Raw genomic sequence first — 21,937 nt, forward strand, 5'->3', positions numbered from 1 at the left:
GTTTCAACCAGCTGTTGGGCACAATCCAGAATGTGCAAAGGAATAGCCAGCCTGTTTTACAATCAGAACAGCCCACCCAACCCTAAAAAGGAGTCCCCCATACTCAATTATCAGAATAAAAGAAGGGTATGTGAAAACCTATCTGAAAAAACGTGTTGTGATTTCCAAAGAAATCCCATTATTAACATTTAATAGGTGAGAATTTCTGACAAAGCCTCAGAACAACATTGTTGGGCAGATTCTGAGACACACCACTGAACAAAAGAGAGTAGCATAATGCTGGGTAAAAGTTTGTAGTCAAAATTTCAAGCCAAAATATTCCACACATCCATGGAGGATTAAGGAAATGACCTAATAGGAAACTAAGATTTGTACCACCAAAGTACCTAGTTTTGGTGCTTAATGTAAGAGATTGATTTCCTTTCGCACTCTGTCTGGACAGTAACAAGAGGGAGCAACAAAAGCAGGTGAATAATAAGACACCACTACAGAGTTACAATACATGAAGGAAGCGCAGCATTGCCCAAGGCTGCAGGACATTTACAAAAAGACCAGGAATGCTGTCATTCAGACTAATTTTATCGTTTCTTCTGTTCACTGAAAAAACATACTTAAAAGATGTCAGTCCTGAAAAATTCCATTATTCATTTCAAATGATGCATATTGAACGACGCAGATGAAAAGTACATGTACAAATCTAGAACACCTTTTTCGATACTGCCTCACTCTCCCATTTTAATGCTGATGGTTTTCCAAATGTGCTCTATCTTATCTAGACACGCTTCTAGAAATACAGTCTCTGCACCAAATAGATTGCAATCAAAGACTGCAACAAAAATAAACAATTGAAAGGGAACCATTGATTGCTTTCATATGATTACTTAGGCCAGATTAGCTACCTGACTCAGAAATCATGATGGCATTGAGCAATGCAGTCAGGAAAAGACCAATATTATAGCACAGAGTAAAAGAAGAGCATCCCAGTCACGACAATGACAGACAAAGACTTTAGAGAAAGAAAAGGACAAAAAGAAGTCTGATAGATCAGAATGACAACAGAATAAAAAGGCAACAGAAGCTTAGTAGGTATGAAGACAACTGTCAAAGACCTTGAAGGAATGATGTTTAAACTATAGATAAAAAAGAAACAAAAAGTAAACAGAAGGATTAAACAAGACATTATCAACCTAACAGACAAGATAGAAAATGTCAGTCCTCATCGCTTGAGCGAGATTCATTGAAACGGTAAACCAGACATTAAGGCATTGCAAAACCAAGGTGAAAGTCAAAGAAGCCTCAAAATAAGAGCTATCACAAAAGCGGAAGTGTGGATAGACTATATGCGATAGAACTAAAATGACCATATTTCAGTGAATATTTACAAAGATAAACTCTAAAAGAAAAAAGCAACCATTCTCATTTTGATAAAGACAATATAGCCTGTCCCAACATGTTTGCACTGTTATCTGATAATATAAAAACACACGTACATACTGAATTGAGCATCAGCAAGTTTGATGTTTTAAAAAAGAAACAAGTCTGCATATTATCAGTGCCCTAGCTTTCAATAATAAAGACCAGAACAAAGTGTACAAGTGCAAATACCAGGTTGTAATCATAAAACTGGAAAAAGTTCAAGTAATTAAAACCATTTGATAATTTGGGGGTTCAAATTATCAGGACACGTCTTTAGTGAAACACATTAAATTTTGTCAGGTGTCACACTTCCAGATCATATTCTGAAACCAGAATTCTTCACTCCCTACTTTGGTTCTAAAATCTGTGTATGAAACATTCCCCTAGAATCTGCAAAAGCACAAGAGCACTAATGTCATATATTCATATAAAAGAGTTAGCAATTAACATCTACTTCAGCAAAAGTTAACACCACTGATCAAGCTGACATACACGTTCATACCCACTTCCTGAGATCTGCTCTACCATCTTGCCACCTCTTTTCCTTCATTAGACAAGTAAATACGGAAGTTCCAGGTAGACTGAATTGCGCAGTTCTGAAGTGAAAGGACTGCCTGCAGGACGAGGGGTAGAGAACGGGCAGAGAAGTCACACTCGGTGCCTTACCTTCCAATGAGCAGGAATTCCCCAAGAACTCCCAGGCGTCTCATGGCAATGAGCATCCCCCTCACCGTCATTCCCTCACAGAAGCAAACCACCACTCTCGCCTTGGGTAACCTTTCACGCAGCTTGCGGAGCAGGCGATCAAAGCTCTTTTCCCCGGCGTTGCTGTAGATCTTGTCTGAGTGAGCAATGCAGAGACCTTCTTGGGCAGCCAGCTCTTTGAAGGCTTCCATTCCACTTTCCCCATAATTCCCTGTTGAAAAAAAAATAAATAAATAGTTTGTATTATATCATGGATTTAACTAATTAAGGGGTGTTGTAATGAGAAAGAGATGGTTTTCCTCAAAAAAAAAAACCAACAACAAAACAGCCAGCATTAGCAGAAGGAAGAGCAAATAAGATCCACCAATGTGAACATACTCAGAGTTCAGTGGAGCAACAAGATATCCATGTGTCAGTAGCTCTTAACTGACCTGAAGACTGCAAGTTTCTTTTCTTACATTGATTTAACAGTGGATATTAAAGGCAAACAAGGGATAGACAGGTAGGAAAGGGGGCGAAGGCAGCTCAAACAGTAAGAATAATGTTTTATCAGCATGTCTATGGCAAAAATCACAGTTGTGCTAGTCCAGGAAAACAGACACAGTAAAGAGAAAAAAAAGGATTAAATTCCAAGCCATTCTGTAGCATATGCAGTTCACCGTCATAAAAGTGAATGAAAATTTGTCCTGGTTTTGTTAAAAACAAGGCCAGTTTCTCTTTTAGCGAATTTTTCTTTCAGCTAAGTTTTTCTAAGTAACTGCACTTTCCTGAATTTGGCTGCAAATTTTTTTTCAGACACTGCGCTCCAGAGCTGTTAACGTTAGCAATGGTATGCTGAAGAGCAAAAGGTTTAGACTTCTTGCTATGGCAGTCAAGGTTACTGATAAATTTTGCACGTCCGTAAGTGAGAGGGATGTATTGCAAGGAGGGGCGAACAGAACAGGTGACTAAAATTGACCGAGTATTCCATCCCATACAATTCATACACCCTATAAAAGTAGGAGATCACAACAGTCTCACTGTCTTTGACCACGGCTGGCATCTGAAGAGGACCCTGCCTGTCATCCCTGCAATCTGAGGCCTGGCTCCAGACCCTGCATCCCTGAATCCAGTTCCAGTTTGTTGCATAATCCCACTCAGGACTTCTGGGTGCCTGCCCAGCAGCTGCTGGAGCCACACCACCTCCACCCACCACGGGAGGGTGAAAACACTGTGCTACCCCAGGATATTCAATATTGGTTTTGTATATTTCGTATTATTTTCTCTATTCATTAGTAGCATTAGTAAAGCATTTTTAACATTTTCAACTTGCAAGTCTCTCTCCCTTTTCCTCCTATTACCTTCCCTTACTGGGGAGTGTGGAGGGTTAACAGAGAGCATCTGCCATGGTTTATTGTTACCCTGCAGTAAATGGTGACAAAGTTGGATGTAAATTTAACACACACTGATCTGGTAGTATTTGGAAAGCCACTTGCAATAATTTGACTGACCAGTGTTCATGACAGTTAAAATTTAGGCATGATGTTTCTCTTGGAATAGGAGACTTTCTATCTGTAAGACCTTCAGAAATAACTCTTTCTAATATAGAAATATCTGAACATTGTGTTCTAGACAACATCAAAGCTCATTCTCAAATTCTCTTCACTTTCCCATTCATACGATTTACGAAGCCTAATCAACAGCTTTACAAAACTCAAAGTGCCTTCAGCTACGGAGACAGGTGATATCTCAGGTTTTCTCTGAATATTTTATGCCTGCCATGAGCACAGCATTTATGATGAACATCAATCACACAAGAGAAGCAGATGGATTACAAAAAAACCCATCTATTAACAGTAACAAGAAATAGTTGAAAAAGAGAAGCATTAATTTTATGTTACCCATATCCATGATGCTTGCTTAATTTATTGAGGGAATAACATCAGATATATGCTGATCACTTCTAGACCCAGACCTTTTCAACCAGTGGGTGACCAAAGAGGTCCACCTTCCCCCTTTGCAGCAACAGTTTGAAATAGAAAATTGCGAAGAGGAAGACTTCTTAATCAGCCTAACTTCTTAAAAAAAAAAAAAAATCACAACAACTCAAAAGTTGTAGCCACCAGAGAGAAAACTCAGCAAGGGAAAGTTCAGGCATTCTTTAATTTATAAATCCAGTAGAAATAAATGCATTTTTTCTGGAAATGTGTATCATTTGCTGCAGATTGGACACACTACAACAGTCATAGTCATGCTAGCATGCAGGCAAACCTGACAGGTCTAGTGTTAAAACTCAAGTTTCCCAGCCTTTTGCACTGAATTGCTCTAGTTTCTCACAAATTTGCAGCACAGAAGAATGGCCTCTTTTCCAGACTGTGACTTGATGCCAGAGACAGCAAGCAGGTCAGTCTGCTTTTCTGTCTGCGAGCCAGACACACTGCAGAGTGGGAGTGATGCCACAGCCCTGCATGGCTGCAGGGAGGGGGGAAGGGAGAAAGAGCTGAGCCCTATGGGAACGCAGCACTAAGCAGCTCCTGTGTGGGCTCAGCCCTGCAGCCCCATCCCAGGACCCTGTATTTGAGTAAATGGTGTGGCCTCATATAGGGCTTCTCCTGTAGAATCATAGAATCACTTTGGTTAGAAGAGACCCTTAAGAACATTCAAGTCCACCCATAACCTAACTCTAGCACTAAACCATGTCCCTAAGCACTTCATCGATACATCTTTTAAACACTTCCAGGGACTAAACCACTTCCCTGGGCAGCCTGCTCCAGTCTTTCACAACCCTTTCCTTGAATAAATTTTTCCTAATATCCAATATGCCAAGAAGGACACGGGTAGAAACATTTCCATATGTTTATAGGCCATAACCTGCAGTCATCAAGGACGTGGGTCTAGGCAGTTTCATCTGTACTGTTTTTATGACTTGTCTGAGGTCCCAGCCTGAAGCAAGATGGCCTCATTGCTGACTTGCCATTATCAAGCACATTGTGCTTTGGAAGGAAATTAGTTTCTCAACTTCACTTGGAACTTTATCCAACACAGACTCACTTGAAATCAGTAGGATTAGTCTAAAAGTCTTATCTAAGGGGAGCCAGGAGACTATGCTGAATTTTCTTAGCTGTTTAGGCAATGCATATTAGAAAATAAATACACTAGGTTTCCTACCTACGTATTAAGGTGAGATAGGATTTTCTCATACATTCAGTACTGCATAAAATATGCTGTGTAATTCAAGCTAATGATTTCAAGAAATGAAAACTTAAATCCACTTGGAATTATTTTTCCAAGCTTTAATTTTGGTGAAATAACAATTACCTCAAACAAAGTGACATCTGTACTGACAGCACAACAACCTACAAATATATAGGCTAAGAGGGAGTAAGACTGTTGATATATATCCAGTAAGGGTGATAAACAGCCCAGAAGGAGAAAACCTAATTAAGATCAAGAACAACACTGACACAAGATCAAAGAGGCAAAGAAAACAAGGCAGAAACAATTTGAGGCTAAAAATGAAAGTTTTCTAACCCTTATTTGAAAGAAGTAGCAGAACAGGCTTCCAACAGCAGCACAAAAAGAAATCTGATGTTGGAGTGGCGCTGGCTCAGCTCACAGAGGCATTATGTAACACAAATGTCTGCACCAGCCAGAGATGAGATGTGGTGACCTGAGAGGTCCTCTCCTTGTCTGTTTGCTGTGCTCCCAAGGCAAGACAGCATGCTCCACATCTCCCCCATCCACGGGAAAAATCAGGAAGAAAACGAATGCGTGTGAGATGTTAGATACACTGTTCAATGCATTCAACTGGCAGGGTAAGCATTATGTAAGAGTATGTATAGAACAGAAAACACTAATTAATTCTGTACAACAGCCAAGAACATATCTATCTGTACCAGCTTGCTGCACACATCTGTTTCAATACATACACATGCAACAGCTGGGAGGAGAAATGTGTAATGGCAGAAATCTGCGCAAGACAGTAGTCAGTGAAGAGTTAAAACACAGCCATGCACTGAGGGCTACTTTTCCTTTGAAACAGGCATTGAAGGAAAGATTCAATCCTATATTCCACTGCTTTTTGTTACCAGAATCAGCTGTGTTACCAGAATCAGCTGTGAAAAGCCAAGTATTTATTATTGTGAAGCTACAAACAACTAATTTGCTTCTGACTTTCACCCAACACTGGATGAGTCACCAATATACTTTGAGACCCACAATATCTTGCTCATGTTTAATGATTTTTTCTTTCTTTTTTTTCAGCTCTGTTCAACTTGTACCCTGTTCAAAGAACCGAATATTTTCCTTGTATGCTTTAAGCAGACCCTGTACAGCAGTGCAAAGGTAAATTCTAACCCTATCATGGCTACAATTTTATTAAGAGGATTTTCATGACACTTCTCTCAGTGCCAAAGAGAGCTTTGCTTCACCACTGTATAAGGTCATTCCTGAGAAGGACCCACATACCGGAAGATGCTAGTGAGAGCTACACGTAGTGGGAATTATTCTCATTCATGGAATTCCACAATATAAATATCTTAACAAAAACATTAAGAGACTGTAGTAAAAAAAAATCAAAGATATTATCTTGATCAACAGAAAACAGACAAAAAGAAGGAAGTACCAAAAATTTAGCCTCATAAATTGCTCCTATGAGACAGTAAGTATTACTTTCTTGTCACAGTAATACCATTTGCTTGTATTAACACTTGAGCAGTATGGGGAGCAAAACCCATGAGCTCCATCTAAAAGGTTTATATTCTTCTTTTTATTATAGCTATTTGGCAAATTTACCCCTATTCCCTTTGTCAAGAGAACCATTTCTTTTTCATTTATGAAACTGAGTGGAAATGTAGCCTCAGCAATTACAAGCTTATGAGAATCCTGGAGATTGTCTTCTTGAGGGATGCACAGAGTGCTTGTGTGCGTCTTCCCAAGCCACATGACAGCAAGTGCTGTTTTCAGGGAGCTTATAACTTATTTCTGGGGCAGTATAAGCAAATAGGAACTGTTCCTGTTTGTGCTCCAGAAAGCATCCCCTCGAAATACAGGCTAGCACCTGATAAAATAAATAAATAAAAGCACAAAACCACAACGCCACACACACTTAAAGAGAAAGAAAACCAGAATTCTGAAGAGGAAGACCAAATCTGTTCTCTCACTCTGCTTTCTGTCTCAATAGGAAATATCAACTACTTCTTTAGAGACCACTTTAGGGACACACCTACAAAAACCCACAGTAGGGGACAGTGCCTGGAATAACGCTCCAATGGATTTAAATTAAAAAAGGCAGGGAGGAAAAAGATACTGCACCTGTGTGGGTCATGAGCAATACCTTCAGGTGTGGTCACTTATTTCTTGCCATTAGGGGCTCATTTGCTGCATGTGTTCCTCTAAACAGCAGTAGTAACCACAATTGAGATGAAAGGTGAAAACAAAAAAAAACATATACCCTGCAAACACATAGTGAAGGAAGTGCACAGGCAAGATAACCACAAAATCTAGCTTCACTGCAAAGTACTAGAGAGGTAAGTCATATCACAGGAAGGTCCCTGTCCTTTCCTCTCTCAACATCATGATTTGTTCATCTCTCCCAAGATTGTAGGTACATTGCTGGAGGTATGAAATTTGTTTGTGTTTAGTATTGATTCACTATAAAACACCTCTTTTCCTCAGCTAATTAACTGCTTTTCAGCAGAGAGAAAATAAGAGAAGAGCATTGTGTGACATAACAGCAAGGAGTAACTACTCAAAAGCTTCTCTACTGCAGAGGCAGATTATTTGAGAAGAGTAGGACAAGGACATGATCTGGTTATGAAGTTACTTCCTGATGTTACAATAACTGATTTTTAAAAACTAGTAGTAATATTAAATATGGCAGTAACTATACAGATGTGGAATACAAGTCTGGGGAGACTGGAAGGTTTTAGACTGGTGAGGGGGAAAATTTTTATTTATTTTTTTTTTTTTAAGGCAAAAAAGAGTGCCAGTTTTCCTTCCTATAACATCTTATGTTTCCCTGTGCCACAAGGGCATCTTTGAATAGAGTCAGTTAATGACTGATTTATCTCATTTTAATGTATTTCTTATCAATTGAACCATATTAAATAATCATGTGCATACTCTTAGTCCATCGCAAGCTAAAATTAAAAAGTTTAACTATCAAATTTAAACTAGTATGTTAGTAACAGATTGGAAACACATACATAGTCAGCTAATGAGTCTCAGATGACAAGCAGTCACTTTCTAAACTGTAATGATTTGACCACTTACATCCATTTGTTCACTCCTTTGTTTGGGAGAGTTAAAAATAAAAGCCAAAGTCTACATTTCTTCCCTGAATGTAGCAGACTGGCAAAAAACTAAAAGTTGTAGAAATGGATCCATCCCATGTGTGTTATTTTGATATATCCCAAACATAAATACTATACTGACAGAAAGCAGCATCATCAACACAAGCCTTCCAGGACCGCTGAACTGACAACATCCCTCCTCTGCCACAATGCAAACAGCAAAGACCAGACATTTAGAGAACCTATGATTCTATGACTTCCATGTTTCCCGAGAACATCTTTTTCAAGGCTAAAATCACAGTGATGTCAGGAGGGGTTGCTTTTCACCAGTTTTCAGTTATTCCAAATAGAATTTGTGTTTCCTTTTTCTATGAACTCTCTTCACTTAATGTTGACTTTGACAGCTAAAGCCATTTATCACAGTTTCTTTTCAGAGCTCAGCTAGCTTTCTCAACACTCTTTTCTTTCTTCACTGAATACATTTCACCCCAGGTGTTTTTAAGGGACAGCTTCAAAGCAAGTAAGTTAAGCTGTCTGAGCACTTCACAAACCCTAAAGGACTGGCCACTTTAAAAAAAGAAAAATGCTGCATGGACGGGGACTCCAGTTTTGATATCAGCCAGGCCAAAACAGTGGAGAAAATAGCAAAAGAAAACACTTTGCTAGACCTAAAATCCTAGTCTAACTGCAAAGTTTAAAAGGAAAACTCTACCTCTGATTTTGTTGTAAGTAGTTTGCAGATAAACAAAGAAAAAAAAATAAGCTTTTTTACAAAGAATGCTGAAGTTGCTATTTTAATTTCCCCAAGTACAATGATATTAAAGAAGAGAGAAACAAATCTTTCTGACATTGACCCCCAAGGACGGTTTAATACAGGTCGAACATCACAGGCACCCACTACAGGTATTCCTCTCCTGGAGACCAGCTGGATTGCCCACAGCTCCCTGCTGCTCAGATCAGGTCCAGGCACACAGCTTCTCAGTTCTACAGCTGCTTATAACCTACTCTCACCCATAAGTACCACAGACCCTCTTATCACCACCAGCTTGCCTCACAGAGCAACTCATGGCACTGTGGGAATCAGCATTTCCCTTACATTTCCTTGGTTATTTTTCTTTGACAGAGCTAAAGAGATTTTGTATTGAATGGAGGCCTTGCTGTCTTTTAATTATTGAGAAGACAACTCATTATTCGAAACTGAAATAGCAGTGTACATGCTCTGTATTCTTTCAAAGTATCTTCACAAATGTTCCTGGGTTCACCACAGATTTCAAAGCAAATGTACTTTAGCCTGACAAAGTCAGAAGGATGAGTTAAATGAATAATCTTTGCTACACTACCGATCTCTGCCATCTGTGCTTACAGCTTATTTTCTTCAGAAATTAAATTCCTTCTAGAAATACAAAAAGTGAGCTGTTGGGACCAGACCAGTCTTTTCATTTTCTAAAGTCAAGTAAAGCCAAGTACAAGGGAGAAAATTAAAACAGAAGATAAAAGCATGGAGTTAGGTGATTGTTACAAGTAAATCAATTCAGTATTCCTAACATAATCCAGCTTCTCAGAGATGTGAGACTATTTCAGATAAGAAAATTTGCATTATTTTAGTAAATGCTAGATTACAGTTTACCATGGTGATGTATTATCTCAGTAAAGAAAACCCAAATTAAGTAAAACTCTGCTACTGGATAAAGTGGTTACATTTAAGCCTTCATCCTGAGTAAGGCAGGTGCATCATATTGAGAAACTAATTGATATTCTTGTCAGAAATACAAGCACAGGTGGAATCAGTCCTGAAGTAATGAAGGTATTTTTGTTAAATTGCACTTCCCTAATAAGAGAAATGCCAAAATGTGGTCTTATGCCAATATTTTTTCCTAAATGTATTCAAAGGCTATACCCAGTGCTTATTTATTTTGTGTCTAACAAGGAGCTTTAGAGGCTTATTTATATTCTAATGGAAGTACTTCAGGTCAACCCTGACTGATATACAGTACTTGTAACAAATTTACTTGTGGAACTTCATTTTTCTGTTCATGATTTATCAGTTACTGGCTTCCAGTTTTCTTCAAAATGTATTAAAAATAATTTAGTGTTGCTTAACATGAACTGTTGGTTAGTTCTGCTGATTAGCATTGGTTGAACAATGGGTCACAGATGTTTTCTGTTCCTTGATGAGACTGGAGAAAGTAAACCTAAGAATTAAGTTCCAACACTCTCCTATGAATAATATCTATTTTTTTTCCAAATCTTGCTGTGACTATTATAGTCAGTAAAATCATTTACAAAAATAGCTATAGAAAGTACACCCAAAAGGGACATCAACATAGAAAAATAATCACTTTTTTTTTTTTTTTTTTTTAATATGAGCAACATTTAAAAAAGAAGGAATGAAGTCCATGGTCAGTTCTGCTCACAGTTTGTCATTTACACATTTAGTTTAGCTCACATTTCAAGCACCAGATTTAAAATACTGATGCCAACTTTGAGCAAAAATCACACACACATACCCTACTATGGATGAAGGTTTGAACATAATTGAATTAATGGAAATTTTAAAACATATTTTTACTGCTTATCTTGAGGGCACAGAGAGATCACAGTTTCTAACCTTTCCCCACAATTTTGAGAATTAAACATAGTTATTTTTATTGTTGTGAACCTATCCAACCTGATACTCACAAATCATACGTTTTTCTAGGCTGAGACTTAGAAGGCCAAACATCATAAGATACTCCATTAAAAGTCAGCAAGACCATGAACTCTTCCCAATAACCTACATTATCAATGATTTTAGGAGGTATCTGGAAAGTATGTTAGAAATAAAATTACTTTTTGAAGTGTATTTTCTACTCATCTTATTAAGGAGAAGTTAGTGCTTGGAACTGTTCCCACTGGAGTCCTTAATTTCAGTGGTTACACTATCAGATGCTTATTAAATTTTAAGAGGGCCAAATGAACTATTAAATTTTATTCATTACTGTCTACTGAAACACATAATCGAAACAAATATCCAAAAAGCTACTGACCTGAACTATAATTCCAGAGCTAAATGTTCATGGCCTTTAGGGCAATTTTGGCTTATCTATGATTTTTAGACACCAAAACTTTCTGTTTCTGTGGACCACAACTCTAGATGTGAATTATATCAGGTTTGGAATAATATCTAAGTAATAAACCCTAGTCTTCTGTCTAAAAAGTATACCTAATCATAGCTTAGCCATCATCAGAGAAACATTTCATTTAAATGGAATAAGCTTCTGGTTTTCTTGCAAATGAGGAGTTAGATAGGCTTTTTGATGCATGCTTTATCAAATCCCTGGTTATTGTAATCTTATTATTCAGAAGAAAATCATATTATTTTAGATAGAGTTGTGTTTTAATTTAAACATGTTTAAGAAAGACACTGGCTGCTTTGCCTTACATGTCCATTAAAGAATTTGATGAAAATAAATACAATTTCCTAATATTATCTAAATTGTCTACACTCACAGCCTACTTTTGATTTTGACTATTACAGCCAATCATCTCTAATCAATTATATTGGCACAATGGAAGAAACACAGAATAACATATTAAACAATTCTGTATCTTGGACTGATACAAGAATGAAAGCCAGAAAGGTTTAGATGCTCAGTATAAAAGCTAGAGATAAGGAAAAAAATAAAAGACATTTTTAACAATTAAAGAACAAGGCCTAGGAAAAGAGGACTGGAATGCATAAGCAAAAAAAACCCCAGACAACTAAGCAGAAGTGTTTCATTTTTGCAGAATCAATATTTTCAAAAATATGTAACTTTATAAATATTTTTTCCAGTAATACCCCCCGTCCAAAAAGCATTTAGTGAAAATATTTCTAATCAACCCTAAGCTGAAGTCCCAGTTCTGCAAACACCGTCACAGATCCTGACTTGAATATTCACAGTAATGCTTTAAAAGACTTAGAGTAGAGACGTTAAACACCGAGCACAAGTGTTTGTAGGATTTGAGACTGACAGAAATAAATTTAAAAAAAAAAAATCAAATCCCAGTTTTGAACAGTTCCCCAATGATAAAGTTGAGGTGAGATATTCATGCCAGCATTTCCAATTGAGTTCATAACCTCAAGGATTAACACAATATAAATGTTTGAATTACACAATATTAAAAGGCATATCTGCTGCTGATTGGTGAAACATTTGAAATACCTTTCCTCACAGTCTACTGTAGTATCTGCAGATTAAAAGGTGAGTTAATGCTGAGAATCCAGGCAGAGCTAGTACAGGAAATGAATGTAAAAGCTGGATTACCACAAGCAAAGAACAAATTATTAGTTTAATTTTTGTAGCTCCCACAGAGGTAATATAAAAGAGTGAACTTTAGAAGGGCAGACTTGTGAGATAGAAAAAAAAACCAAAACACCTGTCTAAATGCAAGTAGGACAAAGTGATAAGCCTGAAAACATGAGATACTGTAGAGCACTTAAGAACACTGCTTGTGAATTAAGAGCAAAATGAACAGTTCGTCTTCTCTCCTCTGAATTGTCATTAAGCTACAGATGTATAATTTGGGACTGAGCACAGATAACAAGTTAGCCAAGCCCCAAAATAACTAAACTGTTACAACTACCACAAAGCTATTTCACAAAAGAGATAGCAGCCATTATCTGGCCTCAGCAGCTGGGAGCAGCCAGCTCTCTTGGCCAGCACGTTGCATTCTGGCCAAGAAGGGCAGCAGTCCTGTGTACATATGGCTTTGCTAGGCTGCACCCAGCAACAACGCTTCTACAGCCCGAAACCTCCAGTGCCCACACCTGGGAGTGTGCCCAGATCCGCTCCCAGTTCTCTCTGGACCGAATGAGGGCAGCCTCAGGGGCAAGAGGCTCCCTGCAGCACCTGTAGGTATCATGTGTCCTTGGGGAGATCCATGCAACACTGCTATGCAGACCTGTAAAACAGCTTGTTGGAGAGGGGAAAGAAGAACCCTTTGCTGGGTTAAGAAACCAGACAATTCACAGAGAAAGGCAAAAGGATTTTTTTTTTTTCCCCCAGATATTGCAGTTTTATTTTCTCCACTCCCACAGCCCTTTGGCTTACAGGCAGCTCCTAAGGAATGACATCTGGGTGTTCACAAGTTTCACAGTCGTCTAGAAGGTCCCAAGCAACCTCCTGTTCCCAGCACAAAACAATGTGAATCCAAGCACATCACCCCAGTGTGGCTTCAGCTGCTCAGACCTCAAATGAACGCTCCTGGAAAGATGTGCCAAGGAAAGGGAACAGCCCTCTGCTGAACACCCAGTGGGTGGCTGCTGGCAGGGCAGCACCTTTGCCACACCATGTCCCCTTTATTGACATGGGAACTCAGGTAGAGAGGGAAAGCAGGGGAGAAGGAGTCACAGGAAGGTGGGTGACCCCAGGTGGCAGGTGGGAAAAAGGAGGAGAAAGGCCAGGGCTGTGCATATATCAAGTGCATCCAAATATTGAGGGCAAGGCAGCTTTGCTTATACAGTTTGCTGTGCACAAGCTCTCCAGGAATACTGTCATTAACCGCTGTCAAAGCAGGCTGTGAGGTGGCAGACAGCAGGGCAAATTTGGGAAGTGCTTTGCTGGCAGCATAGAAACAAGACTTTCGGCCCTGACAGCAGCAAAAGGGTGGCCATCGACATGGCTGGCTCCAATCTCACAGCTGTGGGAGCGAGGAAAAATCCATCTGCAGATGTGCAGATATGATGTTCTTGGTGAGAATGTTACAGGGGATGCCTCAGCCAGCTCCAGTGTTGTGAGACAGGGCATCTGTCAGGGTTTTTGATGAGGGTCTCCATCAAGGGGAGCTATGGGGCTTTTCAGGGTGTTCTATGTTTCTGCCTTGACTGAATCAATACATGAGTATGTGGGTCCCTCTTGGTCTTGTGACAGTGAGTGTGGTAGATCTGATCTGTGCGCTAAAATACTCCATGTATTTCACTCCAGCAGCAAGATCTACTTTTGACAAAGGGAGTACAGCAGTTCAACCGATATATTTCTAAAACTGGACATATTAGAAAATCAGTCCCTAAAGTCCTGACTGGATATCATGGGAGTATGATCCAAAAGCATGAGACACTGAAATTCCATATTGGCATTGTATAACCTAGCATCACTAATGTTCCTCTGGTGGGAAGTAACATAATGTTCTGTGACAAGATGTTAGCAACATACAGTGAAAAGATACTGAATCTTTCAGACATGTAAAATGTTTTCAGGCTAGATATCATCTGCTTCTTGTATCTAATCCAAATACAATCAACTGAATTGGTGCTCATATCAAAACACAAGTGGTATCCAAAAATAAACAAAATTTCAGTTTCTAATTGTACTGGACAATTTAATATTTTTTTTTTTTAAGATGGGCGGAAATGTTGATTTTTTTTTCTTTTCTGCATTGTCATCAAGCTTCAGACGTAAAATTGATACTAAGCATAGATTTTAAATTGGCCAAGTATTAAAAAAAAAAAAACAAAAAAAACAAAAAAAAAAAACCACCAACAACCAAAAACTAAAACAGTAATGCCATTTATTACAGTGAGCTCATAAAAGGTTCATAAAATCTTAAATAGCTGGGGAGGAAGAATGGGTCTTCTTAGAGAAAAAAAAATCAGCAGTGTAGAGATCACTGCAAATTCTGCATACCACTGAGGTCTCATATAAACTCTTTCACTCTCCAACAAAGCATTTCTGACACTTAAGACCTGGTAGACCTTTGTACAAGTCCCACGTAATCTCTTCTCCATAGTGAGCAAGATATTTAAGTTAGAGTTGATGAATGTTAGTGGGGCACCACGATTTGACTAAGAGAACATAGAAAACCTGGACACTTTCCGTACTTCTGTTGAAAAAAACTAGCAATTCTTCTTAAGACATAACTAAGAGATATACCAGTCACATATCACTTTGGATGTCACTGATATGTCCCTTTTATTAATTCTCAGTGTTTTCTTTCTTAGTACTATTTTTAAGGCAGCTGAATACTTTGTATGATTTGCATGAACTTGTATATTTGAGAAGTTGATCATGATGCAGTCATCCTACAGGGCACCTTTAAGTTAATAAGATTTGCCTTAGAGGCTATTGAAGAGCCCTCTCCTATTAGACCCTATGATTGGATCAGATTAAACAAGTGATATTTCTGTAAATATCTGTAAATTATGTGGTTGTATACAGAAACAAACCCACAGCTGCTTGGAGCAGGGAAGTTGAGGGCACCTGTGAGTCGGCACTGCATGACAGCAGAGATGCTCAGAGACCAGGCAAATCCCATTTATATGCACAGTGCAGAAAGTATTTAGCTGCTTTATTATCAGCAGGATTTCTCTGTTCTAAAATGATACTATATTTTTCACCATCTGTGTATTCAATAAGTAGTGAACAGTGCTTTTATTTAAAATATGTTTGGATGCAAATTTTTCTCCATCTCCTTTGAAACTGCTTAGAGCCTCAGAAGGTAATATTGAAATTAGCCACTGCTCATTTCCTTTGATGCCATCAGGATTCAGCTCAAGACTTCCTGATTGCAGACAAAATATCAGTGGGGAAAGGCAGATAGAAGACTGCTAGTGATAAATAAAACCATTCACAAACTGTTCTCACAGATTCCAGCATATTTCCTTTAAGAATTCAGCTCCAACCCCTCCAGGATGCTTACCCAAAGGAATAAGGCCATAAGAAGCTCCCTCAAGTATGCAATATGTACAACTTCCATGAGCAATTCGTTCAAAGCTGTAAGTCTCCCATATGGACAGAGAGAGAAACATGCCTGCCAGGGACTGTCTGGCCCTGACTTCATTCTGCTAATACGATGGCCTCTCTTCCACTGTCACTGCAGCCCCACAAAAGGAGGGAGTGCTTGTGGTTTTGGTGCATCTGGGAGGGTGAGTACAAATGCAAAAGTCTGCTCTTGAAATGTCAGCCTGATGACAGGAATTACTGGCACAACTGTGAGCAAGCTCATTCCTGCAAAACCTTTGGCAACAAATAACCTCAAAATCATGGGCAGAATTTCTATGAACATACACATTTTTCAGACACCTGTTAGACTTTTCCGTGGTCTGCTTCCTTCATAACAACAGCTAGGTTTTGTATTTTATGTGTACAAGATTTTGTGTCTAAGATTAGTTTTATCCTTAAAAACATCTCCCACATTGCTATGGTATTTTCAAAGGAACTACAATCTTATCACATACATCTGTCCAGGTTTTAATATAATCAGAAAAGCATATGGTTATGCATATTAACATATTATTGAGAAGGAGACGCTTTAGGCAGACCTCAATTTTCAACGTTAGTAACTTGACTATTTATATGCTGTTGGAAAGCATGCAAAGTAAAGGCCAAAATCTACTGTTTTGAGGATGTGGGTTTCAACAACTGAGTCAGGACGTAAATGCATACACAAGGACAAAAACAAGCACCTATGGCTTATATTATGACATTTTTTAAAAATGCTGTTGCAGTTTGATGCAGAGAAAGACCAAGGGATTAAAGTTGTCTAAGTCTGGAGATTTTAATAAAAATCAGCAACACTTTTCTTCTAACTTTTGACTTTCTTGGTTCCAGTATTCCTCTATATATTCTTTGGGTGCTTGCTGTCTACACAGAAGCAAGGAGATTGTATTGCCAGAATGGCTATAGTAGTACAGAGGGGCCATGTTTAACAGAAAAAAATGCATCATTGACCAGGCATGTTATAGGCTTTTGGGATCCTAGGAGGTAGACAGGTTAGGTCTTCTAAGATAAACTGATTTTAAAAAAACTCATTGTATGGAGTGGGAAAATGGAAGAGTTGTATTTTAAAAAAAAATAAATAAATAAATAAAAAGACAAACCATCACCACCAACAAACACATCACCAGAAATCATTACTGAACTCTGGAGGAACGTCAAGTACAACTTACAGAACAGCCAAGGCAAGATTACCACGGAATAAGAAAAGATTAATGTCCATGCAAGTAGCTTTTGGGTCTGCTGAAAGACAGTTGAAGTAAAAGATATATCATTGTATTACTTTTTCTGATCCCTGAAAAGGCTTTATTTTGGCTGATGACTATTTGTATAGTATTTTTGCATAAGAAGATCCATTTTTGGCTAAGTAGTTTTCCTACCCCAATCTTAGGTCATCACTTTTTGAGAGATTCCAAGCTCTTAATAAATTAAAATCAAATTTTTAAATGGAACCCCTTTTTAAAAGTGTGAAATTAGCTGGACTGATTTTTTATTGATTTTATTTTTAAAAAAACAGAGGCTCAAGCAAAAGACTGCTGAAAAAAAATGAGGGTTGCAGGCTTATACAGTGCCTCTGAGAATTTTAGCAATATAGAATGGCAATATTTCCAAACTGTCCTATTGCATCATCCTTAGCTTACAAAAAAGGCATAACAAATCAATAAAACACACTACAAATAAAATGAAGAGATTAGAAAGCAAACAAAATGGGATCTGATAAAAAGTGTAAATCACTAGACTCTGCTAGAGGTAAATTTAATTACTTATTTAAAGATAGTATTTTTAAGACACCGTCTAACAGCTTATTGCAATTATTTTAAAAAAAAAAAAAAAAAAAAGGGAAAATAAGCAAACTATTTATTTACCGAATTAATATCCAGGAACCTCCTGAAATAACTTATTGAATAGTGCTCTGTAGCCAAAGGAACTGTATCTGATGATTCTTTTTGCCCTTGTTGTCCCTGAGATTATTCATTCATTCAGTTGTGGGCAAACAAAACCCATTCAGAAAGACAACTGAGGAGCCAAGTTCCCAACAGCACTGTGATCATGTTTGGCGACACACTGCTAATACACCCACCCAAGGAGAACCACCTTCTTCCTGGAGGCATTCAGTGGCCTCTTCACTAGTGGAGTGGCTTTGCAGCTTTTTGCCCTATACTACTTGCTAAACATAGTGGTGGTTGATGCTTTCCTTGGAATCACTTGCACTCAGTAAGTGTTAGAGAAGCATCATCATAGTGTCTAAAGAAAAGCTCAGGAATAGCTCAGGAACCTTTATCAGAATTTAAATCCTGTTGTGATGAGTTTCACTTGGTACTTCTCAGCTGCAGATTAGAGTCTATCTCAATGTTCAATAAACAAACATCATGACTAGTACTTATATCTGAAATATGTTGCTGAAATACCTCTGAAATATCTTGGAACATGACTACCAGCCTTGCTTTGGCTCTGCATCCCAAAGACAGCTATAACTGATACTTTACGAGAAGTAACTTGCAAGTGTTCCCCCACATAACATGCCATCTTCTGTTAAATCTCATGAACAGTTACAATGAAATGTCTGCATCTCCAATGAATAAAATCCACCTTGAGATAGAAAAGGCTGTTAACAAAGTTATGCTCACAAATGTCACCTCACACATTGCCTGGGAAAAGAGGTTAGGTGTTACATCTCTCCTTGGCAATGTTAATCAGATTAATTATTTAGTTTTGCTTACAGTCCAAGAAGCTAATGGTTTTTCTATTTCTGTAGATAGCTATTTGCCTAGAGCAAAAAGAATTGATGGTCAAAGATAAATTAAGAAAAAAAAAATGCAAATCTGAATTATCTATTTCACTGACATCATAGTGATAGGGGAAAAAAATATATAAATTACAACATCACTTCCTGAATTGCATCCACTTTACTCACATTTTGTTATAGGTGTCAACTCTGTCAGAGTATCATCTGTCAAAACGAATTAGTGGAAAATTCATTACTTCACTTTTAATGAAGAATAAGATTGTAGTGTCATTTCAATTTTCCTTCATCCTCTTGTTAGCACTTGATAAATGCTCTCTCGCAAGCACTACTGCTCTTTTGACACGATGCCTGCACTCTAATCTTGCAAATCTATAGAAAGTCAAAGGCAGAAAGATTTCTGGTTTTCTTAACATTTCTTGAGAACTCTGCCAGCTATTTTAGTCTTGACAACTTAATTTGAGTGGATTAGTTGTTTTTTTCTCCCCTCCTAAATAATGTTTTATTTTGACTGGATATGGATATTAGCAGAGAGTAATGAACACAAAACAATATGTCAATGAAAAACATACAAAGCCTTTCTGTATGTTTATGTATGTATATATACAACAAGAGATGGATGAACTATTTTATTTCTAACTTACAGGGTGCTGTGAAAAAAAATTATTTAATTGTAAATGACCATTTTTCTTTCTTTTCTCGCGGAGTTGAGATCTGTCATAATGCTACACTCAAAATAGACATTTCTTGTGATATATCTGCTGTACTTACTATCCTTGAGAAACAAAATATTATTTTCTTCAATGTGAAAACCAACTGCAGGCACAACTAAAGGCACAACAATGACTCAAGTGGCCCAAATGTTCACTGGGCAACCTGTCTGGGCAACACCATCAGATATTTGCCATCTGAACATGCACAGCAACAGCCATCTGCTAAGCAGAGAGCTCTGTAACTGGAGCTGACTCAAAGTTTGTTGAATACATGAGCAAAACAGAGGCCCTGGGATGCAGGGCTGGGTGAAAGCTCTGGAGCAGCAGGTCGGTCACTCCTGGCAGCTCCCAAGATGTGGAGTGTGGGAGCCCTGACCACTTCTATTGGGAGCTGTCACTCCTCTACTGTCTCACATATCATGTCTTTCCCTTAGTAACACCAACCAGCCCTTCCTGCCAGACTAAGCACAGGGAAGCTGGGGAGCAGAGCTGGGCCTTCCTCAGCCTCTCCCAGTAAGCCCACCCAGCCATGCTCTTTTCTTAGATCTGAACTAGCCTTCCTGTTTTGGAAAAAAAAAAAACAAACCAGGAAATTATCCCATTTGGCTAGAGTTGGCGGTATGGCAGTCCAAAAGATAACAGAGAAAGATTAGAAGCTGGGAAGTGCAGAAAAGGAAAGAAATAAAAGGATACAGATAAAGGACAATGATGATGGGGCAGTGCTAGAAGGGACCCTGCAGAATGGGAAGAAGCATTTTAGAAGTTTTTGTTCCTTATTTTGGAAAAGAGACAGATAATGTATACATACCAGAAGACGATGACGGTGTTGATGGTGATGAAGAATGGTAATTTCCATTCCCAATTCAGAAGGAAATCAAGTGGCAGTTCCAAAAGTCAGGCATTTTTAAATTGATGTGTTCAGATAACTTCTGACAGAAGCTGCTGCTGAGCTCTCTGAACTACCAGAAATTATTTTCAATATATGTTGGAACTCGTAAAGTGCCAGAGGATTGCAACAAAGGCAGTATTGGGCAATATTTTAAAAGGATGAGTGAGTTAACCTGGGTAATTACAGGTCTATCAGCCTGACATCCATTCTGGACAAAATAACTCACAAGCTGTCATGGAACTTGAGTAGGAAAAAAGTTAAGAGAGTGAGGCAACGTAACAGGTGCCAATTGTAATGTATATGTGGAAACTAGGTCTTTCAAATTCAGTAATCCAAAATATCTTTTATCAATGGATTTACAAGCTTCATTATTAAAAATAATAATGTCAATGCAATACAGTTAGTTTTCGACAGGTCATCTACCTTTATTTTGGATGGCATTTTGGCTGTGAACTTGAAACGATAAGAATCGGTGTTGCATACATAAAATAGATTAAAATCTGGCGGGTAGGTGTCACCATATACTTGCAGTGAGTGAATACTCATTGAATGAGTGTCTCTTTATTGTGTCCCATAAGGTTCTTTTCATAGATTTTACTAGTTAACATTAATCAGTGACCTGGAAAAAAAATACAAAAGCGTTACCAATGACATTTGCAAATGACAGAAAGACTGGGAAACAAGTTACTAATGCAGCATGATCTAGATAATTCAGTAAACTGGGCATAGACAAAGAAATATGCAGCTTAAATACACACATTAATTTAAAATCTCAGGAAATAAAAATGCTGCACATACAGGATCTTGTACTCCATCATGGAATGCAATCACTAGCTTAGGGGTTATGATAGAGTAGCATTGAAGGTAATGATGTGCTTACAAAAATAATATAATTAGGTTTTAGTTACATAAATAAGTGTTATACTGCAGTAACAGAGAGAGAACATATTACCTTAATTCTATTCTATTTCACAGCATTATGACTGTTTCTGCAGTAATATCCAGTACTACAAGATATTAGAAAACTGGTGAAGTTTCAATGAATATCCATCAAGATTATGAAAGACAGGGAGATGTTACTTAAAGTGATATTTCTGAGGGCTCAATCTCCTTCTGGGATCAAAAAAAAACCCTTCAAAGCAAGAACCAAAATAAAAGCATTAAGCAGCTTTCAATTGTAGAAGGAATTAAATTCTAAAACAACATTCCAAGGAAACTATTGATATTAAGGAATTTACCAGGCTGGATTTTAAAATGGATTAAGTGTACACAGACAGTTATACAGTGTGGGGAGTCCATGAATAAGATGCTTGAAGAATTATGTGATATTGAGTTGGACTGTTTCTTCAGAAACCTCTGCTCGAGTGGCACCAAAGCTGTACTTCTGCCTCTAGTCTACATTCCTAAAATACAGTTCCTATTTCAAAACAGTCTCATATGCTCACAAGCTTCTAGAACACTTGGAA

General features: G+C 38.0%; 1 protein-coding gene across 2 annotated transcripts in view; it reads right to left on the reverse strand.

Moving 5' to 3' along the window:
• GRM1 (glutamate metabotropic receptor 1) overlaps positions 1 to 21,937 on the reverse strand; it is a gene marked incomplete at both ends in the record, with an annotated part of 180,613 nt that overhangs the window by 140,345 nt on the left and 18,331 nt on the right. For both annotated transcript variants that reach the window (XM_080341807.1, XM_080341808.1), the window contains one exon: positions 2,083 to 2,332. In XM_080341807.1, the coding sequence (XP_080197933.1) occupies positions 2,083 to 2,332 (250 nt within the window). The remainder of the gene's footprint in view (positions 1 to 2,082; positions 2,333 to 21,937) is intronic.

This window comes from Nesoenas mayeri, assembly GCF_963082525.1.
Source record: "Nesoenas mayeri genome assembly, chromosome: 3".
NCBI lineage: Eukaryota > Metazoa > Chordata > Aves > Columbiformes > Columbidae > Nesoenas > Nesoenas mayeri.